This window comes from Micromys minutus (assembly GCF_963924665.1).
Source record: "Micromys minutus genome assembly, chromosome: 1".
NCBI classification, from domain to species: domain Eukaryota; kingdom Metazoa; phylum Chordata; class Mammalia; order Rodentia; family Muridae; genus Micromys; species Micromys minutus.
The window spans coordinates 89237112-89258854 of NC_137969.1; the positions used below are offsets into that span (position 1 = coordinate 89237112).

A 21743-nucleotide genomic window follows, 5' to 3' on the forward strand; every position below is an offset into this window, starting at 1 on the left:
AAATCACACTAATGCCACCACCAACAATGCTCATTCATATATATGGTCAATGGGTTGTACAACATTCGTCCTGACATTTTCCACCCAGAGATAACGGTTCCCTGATACCTTCTCAATGGGCAGAAGTTAACTCAGAGGACCACAGCGGGAAGTGTGACCACCTCAGAGGAGATGCTGAGGTCAGCAAAGGCATTCTGAGCCCTAAATCGGGTTCTGAGTTCCTTCTCCCAGGCACTTAGGAAGCTCTTCAAGGCTGGGAACAAACTCTCAGGAACACTAAAGGAGGACAGCAGAATTGGAGGTTGGCCAGGCAGCCATGAAATCCGGGCAGTAAACACCCGCAGGGGAGTCATGCTTAAGCAGTTGCCATCTCCATGGTTCAGGTCAAATGTGTAAGAGACAGGATAGCCCAGGATTATCCCAAATACGGTGCAGAGATTCCAGTCTGAGGAATGTAGTTTGCTGTAGGAGACTCCAGGAGACACATCCTTCTGCAGTCCTTGAAATCGCGTGATAATGTCAGCTATAAGAGATTTCAAACCTGGGAACTGGTCCAACGACCGGACAGAAGGATGGGGCTGGGAGCAGGAAACATCCACCAAAGCTATGGTACCAAGCAGTGTCTGTTCCAAATGCTGACAGGCATACTCAGGACTCACGATGAGATGATTCTCCCCAATCTCAAGAATGTGAAGTCCTGGCTTCAGGAAACCCAGCCCCTGTAGTTCCTCCAGATAGCTCTGAAGAGCCAATACTCCTGCAGAGTTGCAATCATAGAGAAAAGCTGGCTTCAGCCCGCGGGCCACAGCCAGCACCTCTCCCGCTAGGTGAAGGCAGGTAGCTCGAGGCGGACATTTTCTCTTTCCCATGCCCAGAGTCTGCTGAGCGGCTGCCACCAGCAGCTGAGGGCTTGGTGTTGACATGAGATCTGGAAGTTACATATGACCTCCTTAGCTTGCCTCAGTTCCCTTCCCTGAGTCACAGTTGGGGTTCCAACAGTTGAGAAAGATCCTAGAAACAATATGATAAGGGAAGATCGTTAATACTATCAAGATGGGGTCACCAATGCTGCACAATATTTCTCTGGCAGCCTTAAGTCTCCAAAATCCTGCTTCTAGCCACATTTATATTGTCTCTGTCTAACTTTTACCTGGTGCGATTTATGATCTGGGATTCGTTTCTCCCAAAACTATCCTACTGGAACAGAGCTCTGGGCTCTAAACGAAAGTGCCCATTAGCACTCCACTACCAACTCCCCATATCTCCACACAGAGCTCTCACACAGCCTGATCAAACCAGCATTAACTATAATGTGGAGTAACCACCGCCTCATCCTGAGACACACAGGTAAGTGAAAGCGGCTAGAACTGGGGCAGAAACCCTTTTAACATTTGCTGTGCCTGTCTTCCATTCTGGGAAGGCACACTCCCACCGCCACACGTACCCACGCGTTAGATTATTCTTTAGACTAGTTACAAAAAGAAGCTGTCTCAAGACACTAGGTTTGCAGGTTCGAGGACGCAGGAAGTCCTTCCGGCTGCCAGCCAGCGGCCAGGAAACCAGTACTCTCCCACGCCCTACACACAGTACTGTGAAAACCCCACAGTGTGAGAAACCCAGGAACAACCTAACGCACATGCGCACTGACTTACTCCGCCCTTTCGTGACGCTACTCGGAGCTGCCGGAACCTTTGACAGAGCCGCGGACAGAGTGGGAGGTAACGCCATCTTAGACCCGCCCCTTCCGGTAGAGCAGTGTGGGCCCGCCTTGTGAGGCGGAAGTGGAGGAAAGCATCCGGAACCTCCTGCTGTCGGTCAGCCGTATAACAGGGACACACCTCCTGTAGGCAGTAACTTTTTTTTTTTTTTAATGTACCTAAATTCTGAACTTGATAGGTCTGCCAAGACTATGCATATTCACCCCCTTTTAAAAATACGCCTTGTTGTGTGGACGTGCGCAATGGTGCCGTGTCAGCTCCCGCTTCCACCGAGGGTCTGAACTCAGAAAACCAGCCTGCTGAGCAAGCTCTCTGGCCCCCTATTTTATTGTACTGTTTTATTTGGAGACGGTATTTTGTGTAGCTGGGGCTGGCCCGGACTGGCTTACGCCGCGTTGGGGATTGAGCTCTGGACTTCACGCGTGCCAAACACTCTTACTGTATGTCTGCACCTGAGTATTCACTCTCAGTGTGCTGAGGCACTAGAAGTACTGCATTGTACTTTCTTCATGGAGCTCAAAGCTCGAGAGTCCAGTTTTCCGATCATCTTATTTTTAAAGATTTATTTTTATTTTCATTTATAAGTTCATATGTGCGGGTGTCCAGGGAGCCAGAAAAGGGGGTAGGATCACCTGGAGCTGAATAAGTTTATTGTAAGCTGCCTAACCTGGGCTTCGGGAACTGAATTCAAAGCTTTGGAAGAAAAAGCAAGTCTCCTCTCTATAGCCACACGGTTGTGTGTGTGTTGGGGGGGGGGGGTTGTTGAGACAATGTCTTGTTATGTATCCCTCAAACATGACAATCCTCCTGCCTCAGCCTCCGAAGTTCTGAGGTTAGAGTCTCCCCTAATTAAATGATACCTCAAGGAGGTATCTAGGCTATGAAAACCTAGGGAAGGGAGCACCATCTAGGAAGCCAGGGGAGACTTAATATCCTTATTGGCACCTTGAAAGCCACCCACGCTCCTAACCATAACCTCTCACTCACTGCTTTGTAAGTAAGCCTAATGGAATCCCTGGTTCCCCAGATTGAATTTCGGTGGAACTGTGCCCTCATTTGCCATTGGGACTTTAGAAAGTGCCTTGCTCCTTTAGACAGAGAGTGTGTAAGGAAGATCAGTGTGTAGGGCCTGCCAATCTATCTTAGGTTCTTAGCCCAGAAGGAGTCGGTACTAAAAATTGATACAACCGGTACTCTATATATTTTTCTTCCCAAATTTATTTTACATTCCCATGGTAGTTAGCAATAAATCTCCAAATTGGAAGACTTAGTTCATTTATTAGAGCACAGATATCTTAGAACACAACTGTATCAGACACTGCTAAAGACCTGACAGTAAATCTAAGACAAACAGCTTCCACTTTCCAAGTAGGCAGTCAGTCAAGCAGGACATAGATGCAGAGCAATTTACAAGTGACACAGTCATTCTGAAAGTTTAAGATGCTGTGGGAACATACAACCAAGGACCTAATTGTGGAGAGGAGAGCAGATTCAACATCTGCCTTCCCAGTTTATCTGTAGTGGTTCTTTTAACATTGGAGTTAGTCTGGAGTGCACAATAAGGAAAAGGAGGAACTGGGGGAATCCTCCTCCCTTCTGAGTCTTCAGATGAAGGCAAGGAAGAAGACGACATCTGGGGGAGTGAATGGAACATTGGGAAACTTGGAGCTCCTTAGAAAGGAGAGGGCCTGGTATCTACCAAAGCCAGAGAAAGATTACTGAAGACAACAAGAGAAGACCCTGCATGTACCGTGTGCTCCCAGAATTCCAAAAAAGATGCAAAAAAAAGGAAGAAACTGGACCGTCTGGTTATGACCACAGAAAATCATTCATCATCCCAACAGATTCGTCAACTTTTCATGACAGTCACACACTAAAAACTCTATTCATAGCCCTTAGAACATATTTTTCAATTTTCTTTACCACGTCTGTTGTCTGGCCGCTCCTCCAAGCCTGCTGACATTTCGCAGAAGGGAAAGGAAATGTCCCCTGTTCCATAGCTGCCCTTCCACTTTCTCGATAATGGGTTATTTTTGACTTTGAGCTCCCAGATGGAGCACCCCCCACATCGACTCCCTCATTTGATGGCACCAAATGGTGCTACTCATTTCTCCAAAGAAAGAATAAAGTCCATAGGCCTTGCAGGATTCCTGGCCTATAAAAGTCCAACTTTTAAACTTTTACCTGAACTTCTCTTTAAACGTTTATAATTGCTCTGACATTTTCATACTATGGCTATGTGTATATAATTATATTTTGCTATTATTCACGCTGACACCTGTCTTCCTTAACTCACCCAGATTTCTCTTGGTCCTCCTTTTAATAATCTCTCAGAGAACTTTAAACCAAAACTTAAGCATCCTAAGTAAGTCTCACTGTCACCCAAGATTAGGTTGAGCTTTTAGACTTTAATGCATCCCAGCTTTCGGTGGCTTGAAAAAAGAAGATGCTACCCTTAGTGTAAGGGCAGAAGACTATACAGAGAGACATATGGTCCCTGTCACACAAAACAAATGGACACCAGTATTCATGAAGACTGGGGCTATAACCAGAGAGACAAATCTTGCTTTTCATCTAAGTCTCGGAATTCAAATCATGAGAAGGGGCTGGCACTCTGAGACATAGCTGTGCCATTCTTCACTGTCTCCGTTGCTCACAGCAAGTGATCTAAGCGTATGAGCCTTTCCCAGAGGAGCACTGTCCAAACCTTTAATATATACACAACGCCTCATTTTTCGCAAATGGGAAAATCCGAATGTCAGGAAGACCCTTGGAAGTCTCTGGACAAGAACCATCCATTTTGTCGTCAGAGCATACCCTAGATGCCTGACCCCCTCCAGATTGTCTTTGAGAAGAAAACGAGGAAGAAGAGCATGTCTGCCCTGAGACTCACGGAGTCACAGCTGTTCATGAACCCCACATACAAGGTGGGGTGAGTGGTGAGGAGGTGCAGTGCAATGACAATTCTCCCATGGAATTTCTCCGCTGACAACCATTGTCCCATGGAATCCCTCTGCTGACAACCATTCTCTCACAGAATCCTTCAGCTTCCCTGTCACCGTCTTCCCCTTCGACACTCACTTTATGAGCTTTTACTCCACACACAGGTTGGGTGACTTTCAGACCTTGGCACCATCTCTATTTAGATATCAAGACTGGTTGCTAGGCAACCAATCAGCTCCTTTCTTCCTTCCCTCAGTGGAGAGCCAGCTGACTACTAGCAGAACAGGTCAAACAGAGCTCAATTCAGATCAGATCAGTCTTCAAGGAACTTGGGTGAAGGCAAGAAGGGAAAAACACGGTCTAAGAACAATGCAGAAGGGTCCTGTTCCAGGCAGATATGTCTTAGACAAGTAGAGGAAAACAATCGAGTCAAGAGTTTTAAGGCTGAATGCAATTCTGGGCATCATTCCAAACCTTTTTTACTTATGAGTGATGCATCTGACGCCCTCCAGCTAAACGGTCTATCAAAAGTCAGATGGAAGCACGGCTGCAGCTGGAGTCCTGGTGTCTAAACTTCCAAATTAAATTTCTCACACACCAACCACAGAAGATCTAAAAGGAACCCCTCAGAGGATGATATCCTGGTAAGTCAGAGGAACGTTTTAAAAAACTAGGTATATTTTGGAAAGTCTCAGACTTCTAATAATGTTGTAGAAAGGAGATTTAAAAGTTGACTAAACCTGAATTTAAAAAAAAACATCTTATGTACAATATAAAAATGAGAGAGAGGAGAGAAGAGGGCACGCATGGCAGCCTGGGTCACTGGGCAGGCAGGGCAGGTGGCAGCTGCATGCTGGGGGCAGGCTGCATGGGCTGCCAGCTCTCCTGGGTTTGAAGGATGCGGTACAGCTGCTTGAGCTGAGCGACAATGTTATCCTTGATGTCAGGAGTGGAGATCTGCAGGCGAACGCTGCCACTGTCAAAGGACCGGGTGAAATCACCAGAGAACATCTCATAGATCATGCGAGCCACCACCGGAATGACCTGTTCAGACAAGAGCACACAAGTTTCCACTGAAGAGCAGGCCTTTTCAGGCAGCAGGAGAGGCCCCGACTTGGATGAAGAGCCTCTGAGACCCTGAGAACCACTCGGCCTTTCCACCCACATCTAGATACTAGTGAACAGATATATCTGCACTAGTCAAGGTTCGCCTTAGAAGTCGGTTCATTCAAGGGAGGGAACCTGGATGCAGCGTCATTCCACATGCCTAACTAGAAGGCGGCTCACTTAACAAAGCTGTGAATCAGGAGGCACCCACTGCCCTATCTTGGTGTATAACTCCATGCACAACCCAAGTAGACTTGCAACCATTCCCAGAACACAGTTAACATATTACAATCACAGCCAAAACTTCTTAGAAGAGATGGAAAATGTTGCATCTCATAAATTTTTTTTAGCACAACCCTAAAAGCAGGAAAATGAAAAGTAAAGTGTCCATTGAATTGTTCACCCCTGTTAAGAATGTATTGTACAACACAGTCCTACTGCTGCCTCAGTGATAGTACTAAAATCCACATAAGCCAGTGGGTACTTAACCAGGACTCATCCCAGACCAGAGGGAAAAGCACCAGCAGAAAGAAGAGTGGCTGTCATGGTCTTATCTCCTCACCTGGACCAAGATGAGCTTCCTCTCCGGGGGCTTCCCATCTGGCCATTCTTCCCCAAAGCATAAGTAAATCTCAAAAGGAGGCTGCTTCTCTATCTGTCCTTTCTGGTGGGCAATGAGCTCTGCAGAAGATGGAAAAGCACTACTGGATTATTCTCTGTGCCAATCAATGTCACCCGTCATGCAGCCCAAGACAATGGCCACAAGCCACGTGTGGCTATTAACTTTGAATTAATTAAAATTAAATTACTCCATGGTCATGCCAGTCACATTTACATGCTCATCAGACACATGTGACCAGTATTTACCAAACTGAGCATCAAAAAAATACAACTTGTCTATTATTTCAGAGGGTTCTACTGGGAACTGGGAATACAGACTTGGAATTCAAAACACATTATATATCTATATCACTTTTTCTAAACTTGCCTCCTTAAATTAACTGCTCAAGTATTTCCTGAAAGAAAAAGAGTGTGAGTTTTGGTATGACGAACAAGGTCACCTTCCAAAGTGAAAGATAATCTAACATTTGGGGAGAGGGCTACTGGCAAGACTGTTTTCTCCATCCCCCTCCCCAAAGGAGCCATAACCAACCTCAAAACACCTTTCATGCAGCTAGTCCTGGGACTCAACTCCTTTTGTGACTGAGCCCTGGCCCTAGCTTAAAACCAAGGTTCTCTTCTCCCTTGACCTTTTGTTATGCCAGGAAAGTTTAGGTGGGGAGGGCGGAGAAGGAAGAAAAGGAAGAGTGAGAGGAAAGGGAGGAACAGGAGGAGGAGAAAGGAGAAAAACTTTCAGGGCCCACGGACTCACCACTGAGGAACGTTTCCAGACAAAACAATTTGACCTTCTTCTGTCTCTCAATCAAGTTGGGAGCAGCAAGTGAGGGGGCACACGGCCCCGACCAGTACACTTTGCACTGGCACAGCCTGATGGCGTAAATGGCATGTCCGCTGACCTCCAGGATCAGTCCCCTGTCCATGACATCCAACAGCTTACTGGTGAACAGCTTCTGCTTCTCGTTGGTGATATGCTCTGGACCTGGGAACTTGACCTGCTCCAGGCTGACGGGACCAAAGAGCTCCTCCTGGTCAGGCATGGGGCCCAGGTCCCCGTAGAAGAGCCGGCAGCCCTGGGGGTTGCTCACTGTCATGGTTTGCCCATACTCCTTCCCACGATACTGAAACTTGATGTCCAGGTCAGTCACTACAAGGTGAGAGATGACAGTGAGTCCTGTTGCTCTGCTCTGTCCATCCCTAAGACTCAGGAGAGTCCACCAAGATCAAGCCATCAGCTTTCAACCAGCTTTCAGGAAGGTCACTGCCATAGTTATCCTTCCTGCAATAAAGGGAGATGTCAACGTACCCCGGGGAGGTCACACAGAAGGGCGCCTCGCAGCAGAGCGAGGCCCAGATGTACAGTGCTCAGTTGCAGCACTCTTGGGGATAGAATCTAACTCCTTATACTGATGGTCCTGGAATCCCAGGTCACACCATCTGAGTGGGGGGTGGGGATGGCAGGATTGTCTCCCTCCAATATGGGTAACCACTTGCTACATGTGTGCGCCAAGCATATGTGTGACGAATGTGCCCAAGGACCTATTTGATGTCAAATTAATAGTCACACGTGACTAGTGGCTACTCTATTGTGCACCATGGAAGATGCTTATTGACCCATAGAGAATGGCCACATCTTTAGAGAATAGGCAACAGTGTCTGGTTTGTACTTCACTTTTTTTTTTCTCAGACAGGATCTCACGTAACCCAAACTAAACTTAAAACTCCTTATGTAGCAAAGAATGGCCTTGAACTCCTGATCCTTCCTCCTCCGGTTCCTGATCACTGGGTTTAGGTGTACGAAACCTTACCCAGCTTTATATAGTGCTAGGAATCAAAACCAGAGCTTCCTGTATCATAGGTAAGCACACTACCATCTGAGCCACCTTTAGCCCTACATCTTACTTTTTAAAGTAACTGGAGGAGCAAGAAAAAAATACCAAGCCATCCTCCTGAAATCATACAAGCTAGTACACACCCTAAACCTGTTCTACATATGCTATAAAAGGAGAAGTACATTTGCACTCAGCAAGTCTTCCCTGACCCCAGCAGGCCTTATCAAACCTACTCAGCTTCTTGGACAAGATCTTAGGTTCATGTCCCATCACATAGAGTATGAAAAGATGGCAGGGAAAAGAGTTCATTCTTCATCAAGATAAACGTGTACCTGATTCAGAGAGTCCCTAAAGTCCCTCAAAATCAAGAGCCTTGGGCGATCAAGTCCATACCTCGGCCTAGCACTTCCCTGTCTTAAAGCAGACCTTGTCACCAAACTCCCAAGAACAACAGTAATTAACTTGTACCTCTTACCAATCAGAACAGCTGAACAGACAAGAAGGGATGGGCAAACATTTCTTTACTTCCCTGGTAACTCAACTCACAGATCATAAGCAGATACAGAGAGCACGTGGGCGGGGCAGGTAACTATTCCAGACATTTCAACAAAAAAATAAAATAAAATAAGGCAGACAAGGTCTGGGGGTATGACTCAGTGGTATTTGCCTAGCATGCAAGAGGCTCTTGTTTGATTCCCTGCACTTAAGGAAAAAAACAGTGAAGGAGGTAGGAGATGAGGGGTGAAAGGATATGGAATAAAAAGACAAAGCAGGCCCGCTTACTGGGAAGAGAGCTGATCCACAGCTCTGGAGAACTATAGAATGGCTGAATGGGTGCCTGGGGTACTTCCATCTCCAGAGGCTCTGTTTTGGGCCACACTGACTCGGGGCTGCAGTTTCCCACACTGCAGTTGCCCACGCTGGCTGGCGCCATGGGAGAACCTACAACAGAAGAAAGTGAGTGAGCACGCAGGGCACAATATCATCTGGCCTGAGGCTCAGAGAACAAGCAAGGTGGGTATGCAGGAGTCAGTGAACCATAACCTGGTGTGATCTCCCAGCCTAGCACGGATCCCATGACTCACACACACTCCTTCCTGAGTCCCACTTGTTTTATTTCTCCCATAAGCCCATTGCTTTAAAACTCTTTATTTGCTAAAAATCAGATGGAGACAAGGGAACTTTCTCTGTAAATTGATTCAGAACAGCATGGCCGTTCTGGTTAAGAGCACTGACTGCTCTTCCTGAGTTCAATTCCCAGCAACCATATGGTGGCTCACAACCACCTGTAATGTAATCTGATGCCCTCTTCTGGTGTGTCGGAAGACAGAGACAGTGTACTTATATACATTAAACAAATAAATAAAATCTTTAAAAAATAAAAAAGGAAAAAAGAAAGGTGCTCTGCTCCTTAATCAGTACATGGTGACTCAATGCCTTTATAATAGGAGCACTGAAGTGTGCACATGGTGACTTAATGTCTTCCTGAGGGGAGCACTGCACAGTGACTACACAGTGACTCAGTGTCTTCCTGAGGGGAGCACTGCACAGTGTGTACACAGTGACTCGGTGTCTTCCTGAGGGGAGCACTGCACAGTGACTACACAGTGACTCAGTGTCTTCCTGAGGGGAGCACTGCACAGTGTGTACACAGTGACTCTATGTCTTCCTGAGGGGAGCACTGCACAGTGACTATACAGTGACTCTATGTCTTCCTGAGGGGAGCACTGCACAGTGACTATACAGTGACTCTATGTCTTCCTGAGGGGAGCACTGCACAGTGTGTACACAGTGACTACAGTGACTAAGGGAAGTACCACCGACTCAGCCAACTGGCTTTAAGTGAATGTCAATATACAGACGTTCTAGTAAAACATGCATTTTACATCATAAAATCTTAAAACAGAGGCTGGATAGATAGCTCAGTGGGTAAAGAACTTACTGTCAAACCTGGCAACCTGAATTTAGTCCCCCGATCTATACAATAGAAAAAAAGTTACTCGTGTAAGTTGTCCTCTGACCTCCATATGTGTGTGTGTGTCCCCAAACACAATAAATAAAAATGCAATAATATATTACCCTGTCTGAAAAGGGGGCTGGAAAAACAACCCAGTGGTTAGAGCACTGGCTGCTCTTCCAGAGCACGTGTTCAATTCCCAGCACCACATGGCAGCTCACAACTATCTGTAAGTCCAGTTCCAGGACAGCCCACACCCTCTCTGGCCTCCACAAAACCAGGTACATATGTGGAACGCAGGCATGCAGTTAAAACACCGACACACATAAAACTTGAAATAAAAATAAAAATGTAAAGCAATGCCCAGAAACGTAGCTAAATTTGTCTATATTGGTGAATGAAATAGAAAGCTCCATGACAGGATACGAGGAAAGCCTTTCAGTTGAATAAAATTATCCTTTTATTCCCTTATAAATTTTAAGCCACATTTAGTCGTTCAACCAGATCCAATTGCTGAATGAAAACCCTAGTCCTTGGCAGGCTTGATGGCGCATGTCTATAATCCCAACACCTGGGAGCTTGCAACAGAAAGAGCACTTGTCCCAAACCAATCTGAACCACATATTCAAAACAAACAAACAAAAAATGAAAAAAGAAAAGAAAACCCCAACTCTACTTCCCACCACTGGCGGTGCTGGCTTGCCCATGGCTCCTCCTGGGCATCATTGTTTAGGCTTCTGTGCCTCCCTAACGCGCCTTCCCTGCTGCCCACCTCCCTAGCACTGAAATCACAGAAGCCGATGTGCTTTGACCCTTTGTGTGAAATATGAAACCATCTTAAATTTCTGTTGGTAGTCTGTATTCTACAACTTTCTAATAGAGGCTCGAGGTAACCTCGAACATGAAGAAACAGCAGTAGTTTCAAATAAGAAGCCAGGGCTTCTTTGGGAATAGGTTACAGCTTTTCAAGGACCGAAACAGAAATGAGTGAGCCAAGGATCGGGAAGAGTCAACGTTTCCAACTCTTTATTCTCATTAATTTCTAATTGTGTGTTTGTGTGTGGGCATGAGTCCCGGTGCACAAAGAGGCAAATGCCCTGGACCGAGGTGATTGTGAACTCCTCGAAAGAGACTCTACCGATCTCTCAAGTCCTCATGAAAGTTTTCTTTATCCATCACTTGTTTTCAAGGATCTAAACGCCACCTAAGGCACTCACCTTCAACCCCAGCACTGGGAGGCAGAAGCAGGTGGATCTCTGAGTTCCACACATGCTTGATTTACATGGCAAGTTTAGGCCAGGCAGGGAGCTATGTAGTATCCTGACTCAAAAGAAAAACAAAACAAAACAAAACTGACAAGAAGGAGAGAAGGAGGCAGAAAAAGTGAAGAAGGACTGTGAGCAAACATGTCCTGATTCTAGGTGAAGCACTAAACCAGTGACACCCAAACCCTAAGGCAGCATGGCAGCTGATGGAATTCTCTAGGTGACAAATGTTGTCTCTTCTGACCTACAGCATACAGACAGTGTGAGGTGTGCTGGTGCTCAATCATTCTGTGAGCATCTCCATGGGCAGATGCAGAAAGAATGCTTCAGGGGGCATTCCAGAGCACATTGGGGATCCTCGAGTGAACATCTACAGACACAGACCCAGATGCCACACAGCAGGCCCCAACTTCTCCAACTCCTCTCTCCTGGAGACCTGAATTCAAACATTCATACAAGAGGGTATTGCTACAAAACCACCATGAGGTTGCTAGACAGGGCTCTGGAAGACCTACTTTTCCCTTTTTCTTTTTTATGTCTTTTTTTTTTTTTTAAACTGGCCTAAGCCTGGAGATATTCTCCCAAACATGCTGGGTTTTCTCACTCCTTCCATGAAGCCCCTTACACTCCACCATGTGGCTGAACACCATGTTTGCCTTTGCTAAGAAAACACTAGCTCAACTCAAATAACATGGCTTTCTCTCTCCCTCTTCTCCTTCTTCCTCCTGGCAGTTGTCAAGACTCACAGCTTGCCTGTCCAGGGAGTCTTCTTTTAAACGCTAATAAAATTGTCAAAAAAAAAAAAGCCTTCAAATGATAAACGATTACTATAGATAAACCCACCAGGGCCAAGTACCATCAGCTAGAATCAAGTTTTCCATGGCACATCTTCAGCGGAGTGAATTCTGTTAAGGACGGAACTTGAAATTCATACCAGGAAAATGATTGGAAGTTTAACTACAACATCCTAAATGGGATATATCAGTTTTCCGAAGTAAATTTCCAACTTTATCATTCACTGGGAATGAGTCATGCCTTTTCTGTTTCCTTGAATCAGAACCCTGGAGCACACCCTCTTGCTTTGGAATAACTGGGGCATCAGGTCTTCTGCCTGTGACTCCCAGCTTACTAACACACCAGCACTCTGGCAGGGAGCCTGCCTCTCCCCTCCCCGTCAAAGCAATGGTGGCTGATGGGTCAGCAGTTCCAAAGGCAAAGGTGGTTACATTCTCCTCACCCCGTGGGCTGCGAGCCACCCCACTCACCATTGATGTTCAGGAAGGGGAAGGTGTCCTGGATGGGGACGTGGTGCTGTGACTGATCAAGCTCATCCTCCTCATCATCTTCATCCACATCATTATCTTTCTCATCCCAAGGAGCAGACCCTGTGGATCCTGTCCAGGACAAATGAGCCCACAGAAGAGCAGTTTGTTTCACTAACATCTCAACAACTGACCAAACTACCCAGGCTAGAGACACCTCAGTATGCACCCACCAGCTTCAGCTAGTTCTAAATTCTTCTGCAAGTTACTATAACTATTCAGTAGCTTTCTACACATGAGCATCCCTTTTAAGGGCTCTGGAATACTCACTTTTCACCTTTGAGAGCTGCATATGAGGGAGGCACGAACCCTCCATCATGGCAGGGTCTGACTAGATGATAAGGCTAAATGTCTGGCTCTTTGTATTCATTTCTCATCGAGGATCGGGTGGCATGTTCTCAGCAGAAATACTCTACAAGCTAAACTGTCTTGAACCAATGTTTATAGAGAACCGAATGCTCACACAGGTCATGTCCACTGGTTCTACCAGCAACCTTTGCAATGGCAGAAGAATGAGAGTTCACATCTTAAAATTGAAGAAACAAAGGCTCAATGTACCCAACGACTCACATCCAACAGTAGTAGAGTGATGAGGGCCAGGTTTGGGATGCAAACCCTCTGTCACTCCTCCATCCAAAGAGAGACTGTCCTACCAGGAGCACTGTGCCCTCATCTACCTTCTGCTTGAAGAACTCACTTTGTAACTCTTTACACGCCTCTGAGCTCTTCCCAGGCAAAGGCCTGATTTCAACCTGTCTCCTTAAGAGACTAACCTTGGGTCCATCCAAGCCTCAGGCCTCACCTGGGTTAATGACAGAACCCTGGGGCTGGGGGATATCACACACTTGATAGATCTTCACAGGATTCATGGGCACTTCCTTGGTACCGTCATACATCAAGTTGAATTCCCTGCTTTTGTTGAGAGCACAGCGGAGCTGAGCCTTCCATTTAGCTGGGTCAGGATCGTCCACCCCTTCCTGGTACTTTCCAGTCTCCACAGCCCAAGCCTGAGGAACGAGACAATGTGAGTGCCGACCACAGTGGAGAACTACCGCCAAGCATGCATGCACCGTCTCACATGTGCACACCTGCACACACACTTGCACGCACACTTCTGTGTGTTCCACCAACTCAGCACCAATTTAGAGATTGCCTGGGTAATATTGACCTGGGGTCGGGGGGCCAACAAAAATAGGTCAAAGAGAAATCAAACTGTATGCAAACAAAGCTTTAAAAGGAGCCGGCACCTGTCCAGACAATGCCGAAGCTGAAGTTTGGGGCAACACCATGTATGGGGTGGTTGTGAGCTGTGCATCGGTAATGCGTATTCCGGTAAGCGCCAGAGCAGTATGCTCTCCTAACCACTGAGCCGTCTCTCCTGCTCCTGTCTCATTATGTACGCGCCAGACACACACTGGACTCAGCTCCAAATCCTCCTTCTTTAGCCTCCCCAGTAATGAAAATGAATTGTGCTCCACCTGGCCAGGTTTCCTTTTAAAACAAGAATAGCTTACACAACAGTAAGTATGACAGAAGTAAGTGAGACAACATAAAGACTTTCAGGAGCCAGATGTGGTACAGTCCACCTGTAATTCCAGCACTGAGGAAGCTGAAGCAGGAGGACAGTGAGTTTCAAATTAACCTGGGCTACAATAGTAAGAGAGTCAGGGGCCAACCTGGACTATGAGGCCTCGGTTCAATAAAAACAAAACTAAAATCGTCCTGGAAGCATGCTCTGATGTTCAACTTGTCCAACCCCTACCTGAGGGGCCGCAAGCTTTACCAAATTCACACACAGCTCTTCCCAGTTCTTCAAACTCCTGCTACATTGGAAACCTCAGCAGCGCCCTGGGGGCGTGGCTTGGGGCGTGGCTTGGGGCGTGGCCTAGAACCACTGTGCTGCTTCCTCTGTTTTCCTAAGAAGTCAAAGTACCACTGTAGATAAGAGGAACAAGATCCTCTGTCCAGGGAGAAAAGGGGAACCATCGTGAGGAACAGACCCAGCCCCTCAGGAGCGTCCATGGGGGAGGAGCAGACCAAGCGCTGCTTCCAGGCCCCAACTCTCCCCACTGGCCATTTGCTTTCCTTCTTCATGTTCTCTGATGCAGAAGGAGACTCATTAGAGGTCTGTTCCTCAAGAACACTCTGACCCGTTTAAATGTTTAACTTCACCACGTTTTATTTAGTTAGTGTATATAAGTGGGGATTGGGTCTCTCCTATACCACGTGGGTCCTGGGGATTGAACTCGGGTTTATGAGGTGCAGAAACCTGCTGAGCCATCTCACCAGCCCCCCTCGAACCTTCTCAAGCTGTCAAGGGCAGATTACTTGTCCAAACTTTTGCCCCATAGAACTTTTTTTTTCCTTTTTGATTTTTTTTTTTTTGTTTGTTTGTTTTTTTTTTTTTTTTTTTGTTTTTTCTGAGACGGGCTCTCACTACATACCTCAGGCTGGCCTCAAAAATTCACAGCAGTCCTCCTGCCTTAGCTTTCAGAGTATTAAAACTTTAGGCGTACACTACCATGTCCAGGCAAGTTGAAATTTGAACTTTTGCACCCTCTTTTGAGATCTCTGGTCCACCTCAATTCCACCCTGCAGAGCCGCGCAGTCCAGTGTTAACTAAGTCTTCTTCTAGCTCAGAGTCAGTCACTTCCTCCAGCCTCCTTCTCTGATTTGGTTTCCTCTGTGTGTTTTGCAGTCTAGGAATGAAGGACAGCAACCTAGCTGAGCGGCCCTGTGTGGCTTAGCAGGCACCAGAGTGGCTAAGGCTGGCTCCATCCATAGGGAGGCTCACTGCTCCTAATGCCTGCAATACAAACCTGCCGTTTCCTGGTGTACCCGCCTGCTGCTGTACTTGCTCAAACTCCCTGAGCCTGATCGCCCTATTCCTCTTTCTTAAACGGCTCTTATTTCTACATTTTTTATCATATCTTACAAATATCTCCCCACACCTTGATTTCCATGACGATCCTAAGAAGCAGACAGACTGGCTTCACCCCAACTTACCGAAGGGAAAAACTGAAGCCCCAAGAGGTTGCATGCTTTACTCAAGACCAACCACAGGGCTGGTGGTTATAGAAGTTAAGGTTGAACCGTTCCGTTCCCACTCAGAATCATAAGGGGGCAAAGGGAACAGGATCAGAGATCCAGGTTCAAATCCTCGAGCTAGGAGCGACCATTGATTCAGGGAAGTTACTCAGCTCCACTGATGGCGTCTAAACATATAATACAGGATGGAGGAAGACTCCCATGAGATTCACGTGACACTGGGAACACAGGAGTCCATGCTGTGCCTCCCTCGCCTCTGTATCTCACCAGAGTATAGGACCTGCCACAGTATCCTGCCTTCTACCACCCAAATGCTCCCCAGGAAACCATAAACAGACGTAACCCATGAAAAGCTTTCCTCACAACCCTCATGAGAGAGGCCTACAGGACCAGCCTCTTCCCATGACCAATCAGATACTTCAACAGTAAACTCAGACCTAGAGCAAGGCTGCTAGGGATGGGACCGGGCCTAAGCAAGCTTGTCTGTTTCTCAATGTCAGCTCCAGCAGTGACAGTTACACTGGTCTTCAGATGTTTCCCTTAATACTTTCATAACATCCATACGCAATATTAATACATTATAATATTCATAAGTGTAGTGTTTCATTTACATGTTTTCAAAGTCCTCTGGGCCAGTTCTTTTTTTCCCTCTGCCTCTCTCCTCTACACCAGAAACAGCTGGGGAAGAGCCTGGTCAGCCTGGCTTTCCTCAGAGCCCTGAACTCGACACCTCTACCTCCTCCTGATTCTACAGCCAGCCAGGACTGGATTGCAGCTCAGCCTTCCAGTTTACAGACAAAGTAAGAAATGACAAGCATCTTGGGCTGTAGGAACTAACTCCTCCTGAGATGGGAGGAAGGCGCTGGTCTCGAGTGGAGAGGCAGCTCCTGGCAAATTGGAACCACAATGAAACCCTTCTTTAACAACTGCCTACTTACACCCGTCCGAAGGTTTCACTTAAATTTAGTAAAGTGCTATGTGACTAAAGCCTGTCTTCAGCAGACTACAATGAGGATCATAGAAGAACTGCTTGTTATTTGTAAAAACATAATTGGGGCTTGAAGTGTAGCTTGGTGGTAATGTGTGTGCTTTGCTTGTACAAAGCCTTGGGCTTGATTGATCCTTAGGGATGAGAAAGAAAAGGTGGAGGGAAAAATCAGAAGAGTGGGGAAGATAAAGGGTAGAGGAGAAGGAAGGGGGAAGGTGGAAGAAAGCCATTTAAAGAATAAAACTGTGAGGCTAGAGAGATTGTTCAGTAGCTGAAAGTGTGCACTGCCCTCGAAGAAAAGATGAGTACCTTGGTTCCCAGCACATATGTCAGGTGTGCCAGGCAGCTCACAATCAACTATAACTCCAGCTCCAGGAGTACACTCTTCCAACTACCAAGGGCACCTGCACACACACACACACACACACACACACACACACACACACACACACACTCATCCCAGATCCTCTGGGATATAAACTGAGTATCTTGTAACCAATGAGAATGTAAAGACCTCAGCCTCATAGACACAGCTAGAGAAGAGGAATCACGATTTGGGCACCTCATCATATTAGATTCCACTACACCAGAATGCCAGAACAAAGAAAGCAAATGAGAACTGGAACCAAATAATTCAACTCACACGGCAGAAGGAAGTTCTTTACCTTAAAAATGGTGTTTTCTTCCTCTTGTTGTGGGCTGTGCCGCGTGGCATGTTTCCAGGGGATCTGGAAGCGTTTGGAATCTCTATGTAGCCAGATGAGACCAGGGTAGAGGCCACTGTCCACCTGGGCCACCAGCCAGGGCTTCAGCCGGACTCTTCGAGGGTGGAGGGCCATGCTCTAGGGGTATGGAGAACGAAAGAGTGGAGCTAAGCCACTGGGAACTTCCCCAGCCACTGTTCCCGTGTGCTGCGGCTACAGTTTCACTAGATTACAGTGAAGAAATTAAATATGGCAGTAAACTGTGCCAGACAGAGGAGAAGGCAAGAGGGAAAGGGGTTCTTTTGGTGCTTATTGTGAAGCCATTTGGCCAAATCAGGCTTATCATGCAAGCAGATCACATTTCTTCTATTTAAATCCTTAAACGGAGAGGAGAGGTGATGTCATCCTCACTGGAGCAAAGCTTCTTCAGGCGCTCTCTAGCTCGCTCGGCAAGGGAAAGGCGACTGCTCTTTTCAATTTTGCCTCAGGAGAGGGGAGGAGAGTCTTGGAAACTTTGGGCCAGAAGCTAAACAGTCTTTCCAAGAAGACAATGGAGAAAAGGTTACTTGAGAGAAGCAGATGAGAGGCGGGCCCTGGTTCCAAAGTCCTCACTTGGGTGATCAGGCAGCCTTTCCACCAGCCCAGACAGCCTCTTTTGGCTTCTAGCAAAAAAAAAAAAAAAAAAAAAAAAAGAGTCCCAGCTTATCTCCAGCACCTGAGGTACAGCCTGTGAACACTTCCCCATTGTGAGCCTGGGAAAACTCTAAGAAACCCTACAATAACCAAATTCTGTTGTCACCGCTAAGCCCCTGCACAGCTAAGCTGGCCTCCTCACCTGGGTCTGTTTATCTCCCCACAGAGGCCGAAGGAAACCGACTGGTTCCAGGCGCCAGGCTGGGTAAAGTCTGCGATTGATTCTCCTCGAAACAGGGACGCTGCAGATAACATTCTACCGCCGTCATGGGCCAAAACAAAAGCCTGTGAATCGGGTGCCAGAGGCAGCTCGCTAGAACACTGTCTGCCTGGGGTATTGTGCTAGTCCTTTGGATGAGATCAGGTGTGTTTAGGGTAGTACAGACACTTCGGGGCTTCTAGTGCTCTTGTTTTGTTTTTACTTAAGATAGAAATGGACACCTGGGAAAAGTAAGTCATTCCACAAATATTTGTTCACTAGCAGCTGTGTGCCAAGCACTGTGCTAATTACAAACGTCGTCCATGTTCTCGGCCTATGTCCGTTCCTTCTTGAGGAAACCACACTGGGACTAAAAGCCCCACAATGACCTGGAAAAAAAATGCTACCTTCTTCTCTCCAGAAAGCCCTTACCAGGGTCACAGTTCTGAAACGAAGCCTGTTGAATCAGCTGAACTACCTTCAGAAAAGCTTAACCGTGGGTGACCCCCAACATCACTTCTTTCCCTGGGCAGGTTCCACCCAAATACAGGGAACTCAACCCAACTCAATTTCTGGTGCTTTAAGAGCAAGGTAGGACCTGAGCCTTCTGACCCAATTACCAAGTACAGCAACTGAAACCTTCCCCCTGGGAGCACAGCTTGCTGGGCAGGTGAGCTGAGCATAGAACCTTCTAGAGCCCTTGCTCCTGGCCCCAGTTTGGGGTGCTTCACAGGGCATCTCATGGAGCCATTAAACCAGGGAGCATGTGGATACCCAATGAGAAGGGACTATAAGGCAAGAGAACTGGAGATCAAGGTCGGACTGGGTTGCATGAGACCCTACCTCAAAAAGAAATATTGGAAAGGAATCTATATCCCAATGGCAAGTGCCACCTTCTTCTCCAAGGTCCTACTCTCACTAGAAGAGGATGAGGCAAGAACAAGGAAGAAGACAGTAGACCTACTAACATACCACTGGGCTATGAACAGTCCCACTGCATGCAGTCCTGAGAAGTCCTGACTCTGAGTTTGTCACAAATGAGAAATCTTGTCAGACAATGCACCCGAGAGCTTAATTTAATTGATTCATGACTGTCGAGAACAAAATGAAGGCGGTCATGACAGTAATCAGTACTGGCAAGACAAGAAGAAGAGCCACTCCTGGTCACTGGTGACTAAGATCCGCACTCTGGATTCTCCATGGTCTCCCAAGACGGGGCCATACATGTATGGCTCCTCAGCCTGCCCTCCTCTACCTTACCTTACTTCCTTCTCTGAAACCTTCTCTGCCTTCTAAAAGTCAGCTAGGAGTTCCCCCCTCTGCCATCTGAGACTCTTAGAACGGGCATGGGGGAGGCTAGACACAGCCAAAATGTCAGGGAAGATGGCTTATTAAAACAAATCCACGGGCTGTAAACCCCAGTACAGCAGTATCTCCATAGTACACAGAGACAAGAACCAGGGAAGACACTGCGAGACACTGTGATCGATGTAGCGCTTGCCGAGAACTTTGTACACTTCTCAGCATGCTCATATATATGACCCACATCTCGTTTCGATTCCTACTTATCTAAAACTGCAGCTGCGTTTTTCTACAACACAGGACAGTGTCACTTCTCAGGACGAATCACAGCACCATCCTCCACATCAACACAAGCTGAATAGTGTCGCCTGTGTTATCCCGCACTCAAGATCGGGTGTCAGCCCCATTTGACAGCTGAGTTAACTGAGGCACAGGGATGAGGTTAAGTGCCCTCTACCTTACCTCTAGGTCTCGCCAAGCCCTGCCTTTGTGCCTGCACTCTGAGCCTTCCCCATTCTACACAGAAGATACCAGACTCTAAACCTTCAGGCCACTGAAGCTGTGCCTGCTACCTCCAGCTGCCATGAACATGAAAGGTCTGTTTTCTCCAAAGGTAGGAACCATCCAGTGATAAGGCCACCGCCCACCTTCTCACTGTGAGCAGAGAGCAGGGGCACTTTCAGGCTCCTGGGGCACTAACTGTCCTCTCATTGCCGGTTCCAGGATCGGGTCCTTTATAATTAACACCCCACCACCTCTGTAGTCCTCGCTGACCTTTCCAGGACCACAGACCTCAAGCTAGAAGGCTGTCGTGGTTCGGGCCAGGTCTCAAAGGCAGCTGCTGGGACTGCCCTAGTTTCCGACTCTTCCTGAAGGGAACTTAAGTGCCAACTCCGCGGATTTTTCACCAGGCATGGGAGTAAATGCTGGGCCTCTGGTCACATCCTCACACACCTCCTCTCTGTAGGTTTGGAGTTGGTGGGTGACAAAGCCAAGCTCTAGGCCACTGCGCTGTCATTTGTGACACACAGATCTAACTAGCAACTTCACCAACCCTTGCCCAAGCACCTTCACCCTCTCCCTTCTCTAGCTTCCATCTTGATACCCACAAAAAAAAAAAAAAAAAAAAAACAGGGAAGGCTGGCTGGCGACCACTTTATCACCTAGTGAAGCACAGCAGCGGCAGCTCAGATCTCCCTTCCAGGCAGGTATGGGAGACTTTCTGCTCTCTGTACCGCCTCCAGCCCCTTCAGGCCAGGAGGGCCTCACCCGCAGAGGTGCCACGCCTGGCGCCACCCTCCCCAGCACCTAGCTTGGCTACCTGGAACTCCACAGACGTCTCCCCGGCCCAGTGTGAGCGGCCTTGACTGGGCTAAGACACTCGGAAAAAGGAAAACAAATCCGCCCAAACCCTAGGTCACCCTTATCCCGATTTCCCCTAAACAGCCACTAGGACCCATGGCCTCGGCGGTGGCCAGGGAAGTCCCCGGTGGGACACAGGAGCCAGCCTCTGAGTAAGCTAGTTAAAACCGGAGGGGCTAGGGTGAAGGGGATGCCTTCGATCCATCCTAAGGTGGAGCAAGAGGGCAGAAAAACGAGCTTTTTCTGCGGGAGCGGACCAAAGGGGGCCCGGGGCCGTCCCAGCGCTACTTGGAGAAGGGTGCCCAGCACCCAGCCTGGTGCGGGACACAGAACCCAATCTAGCTCCCTCGCCCACACCAACTCCAGTGGGCCCGGCCCCACCCGTCAGGTGTCTGTCCTCCCTCAGGTGGCTTGCTGACGCCGGCGTCCCCACCTGGCTCAGTCGGTACTCAGGAGCAGGTGCACAGGAGTTCACGCCGCCGCAGCACAGGGGCTCCCCCGACGGCTACGCACGGCTGGGAACTGCGAGCTCCTCTGCGGCCCGCACAGGCCCGCACCTGCCCACCTCCGTGCCGGGTGCTCGGAGCCTTGCCCGGGATGCCACTGCCCCTGCACCGTCTGGCCACGCCCTCCAGGTGTGGCCACATCCCCCGGAGTTCAGGATTGGTGCATTGCGAGAAATCTG

The 21743-nt window shown here is 47.8% G+C and overlaps 2 protein-coding genes across 3 annotated transcripts; both read right to left on the reverse strand.

The window, feature by feature from the left end:
• Positions 1–83: 83 nt before the first annotated feature.
• Positions 84–1717, reverse strand: LOC308420832 (UPF0739 protein C1orf74 homolog). 2 transcript variants are annotated; one of them, XM_080917110.1, is made up of 2 exons: positions 1653–1717; positions 84–1011 (listed from the first exon to the last, which is right to left on the reverse strand). In XM_080917110.1, exon 2 carries the CDS (start codon positions 921–923, stop codon positions 132–134), a length of 792 nt encoding a protein of 263 aa, XP_080773236.1. In that variant the 5' UTR covers positions 924–1011; positions 1653–1717; the 3' UTR covers positions 84–131. The 2 variants fall into 2 exon arrangements, with proteins under 2 accessions (XP_080773236.1, XP_080773237.1); XM_080917111.1 differs by lacking the exon at positions 1653–1717 and adding an exon at positions 1445–1542.
• A 3763-nt stretch (positions 1718–5480) lies between these two features.
• IRF6 (interferon regulatory factor 6) lies at positions 5481–18449 on the reverse strand (the record flags this gene model as incomplete). The annotated part of the gene is made up of 8 exons (XM_080915784.1): positions 18338–18449; positions 17464–17640; positions 13565–13769; positions 12706–12834; positions 9002–9160; positions 7141–7533; positions 6331–6449; positions 5481–5705 (listed from the first exon to the last, which is right to left on the reverse strand). The coding sequence occupies exons 2-8, from the start codon at positions 17635–17637 to the stop codon at positions 5481–5483; spliced, it is 1404 nt and encodes a 467-aa protein (XP_080771910.1). The 5' UTR covers positions 17638–17640; positions 18338–18449.
• Positions 18450–21743: the final 3294 nt, after the last annotated feature.

What these genes read in the sequence shown, in the direction of transcription:
- LOC308420832 (XM_080917110.1), bottom strand. Translation starts at nt 923, where the DNA reads ATGTCAACACCAAGCCCTCAGCTGCTGGTGGCAGCCGCTCAGCAGACT.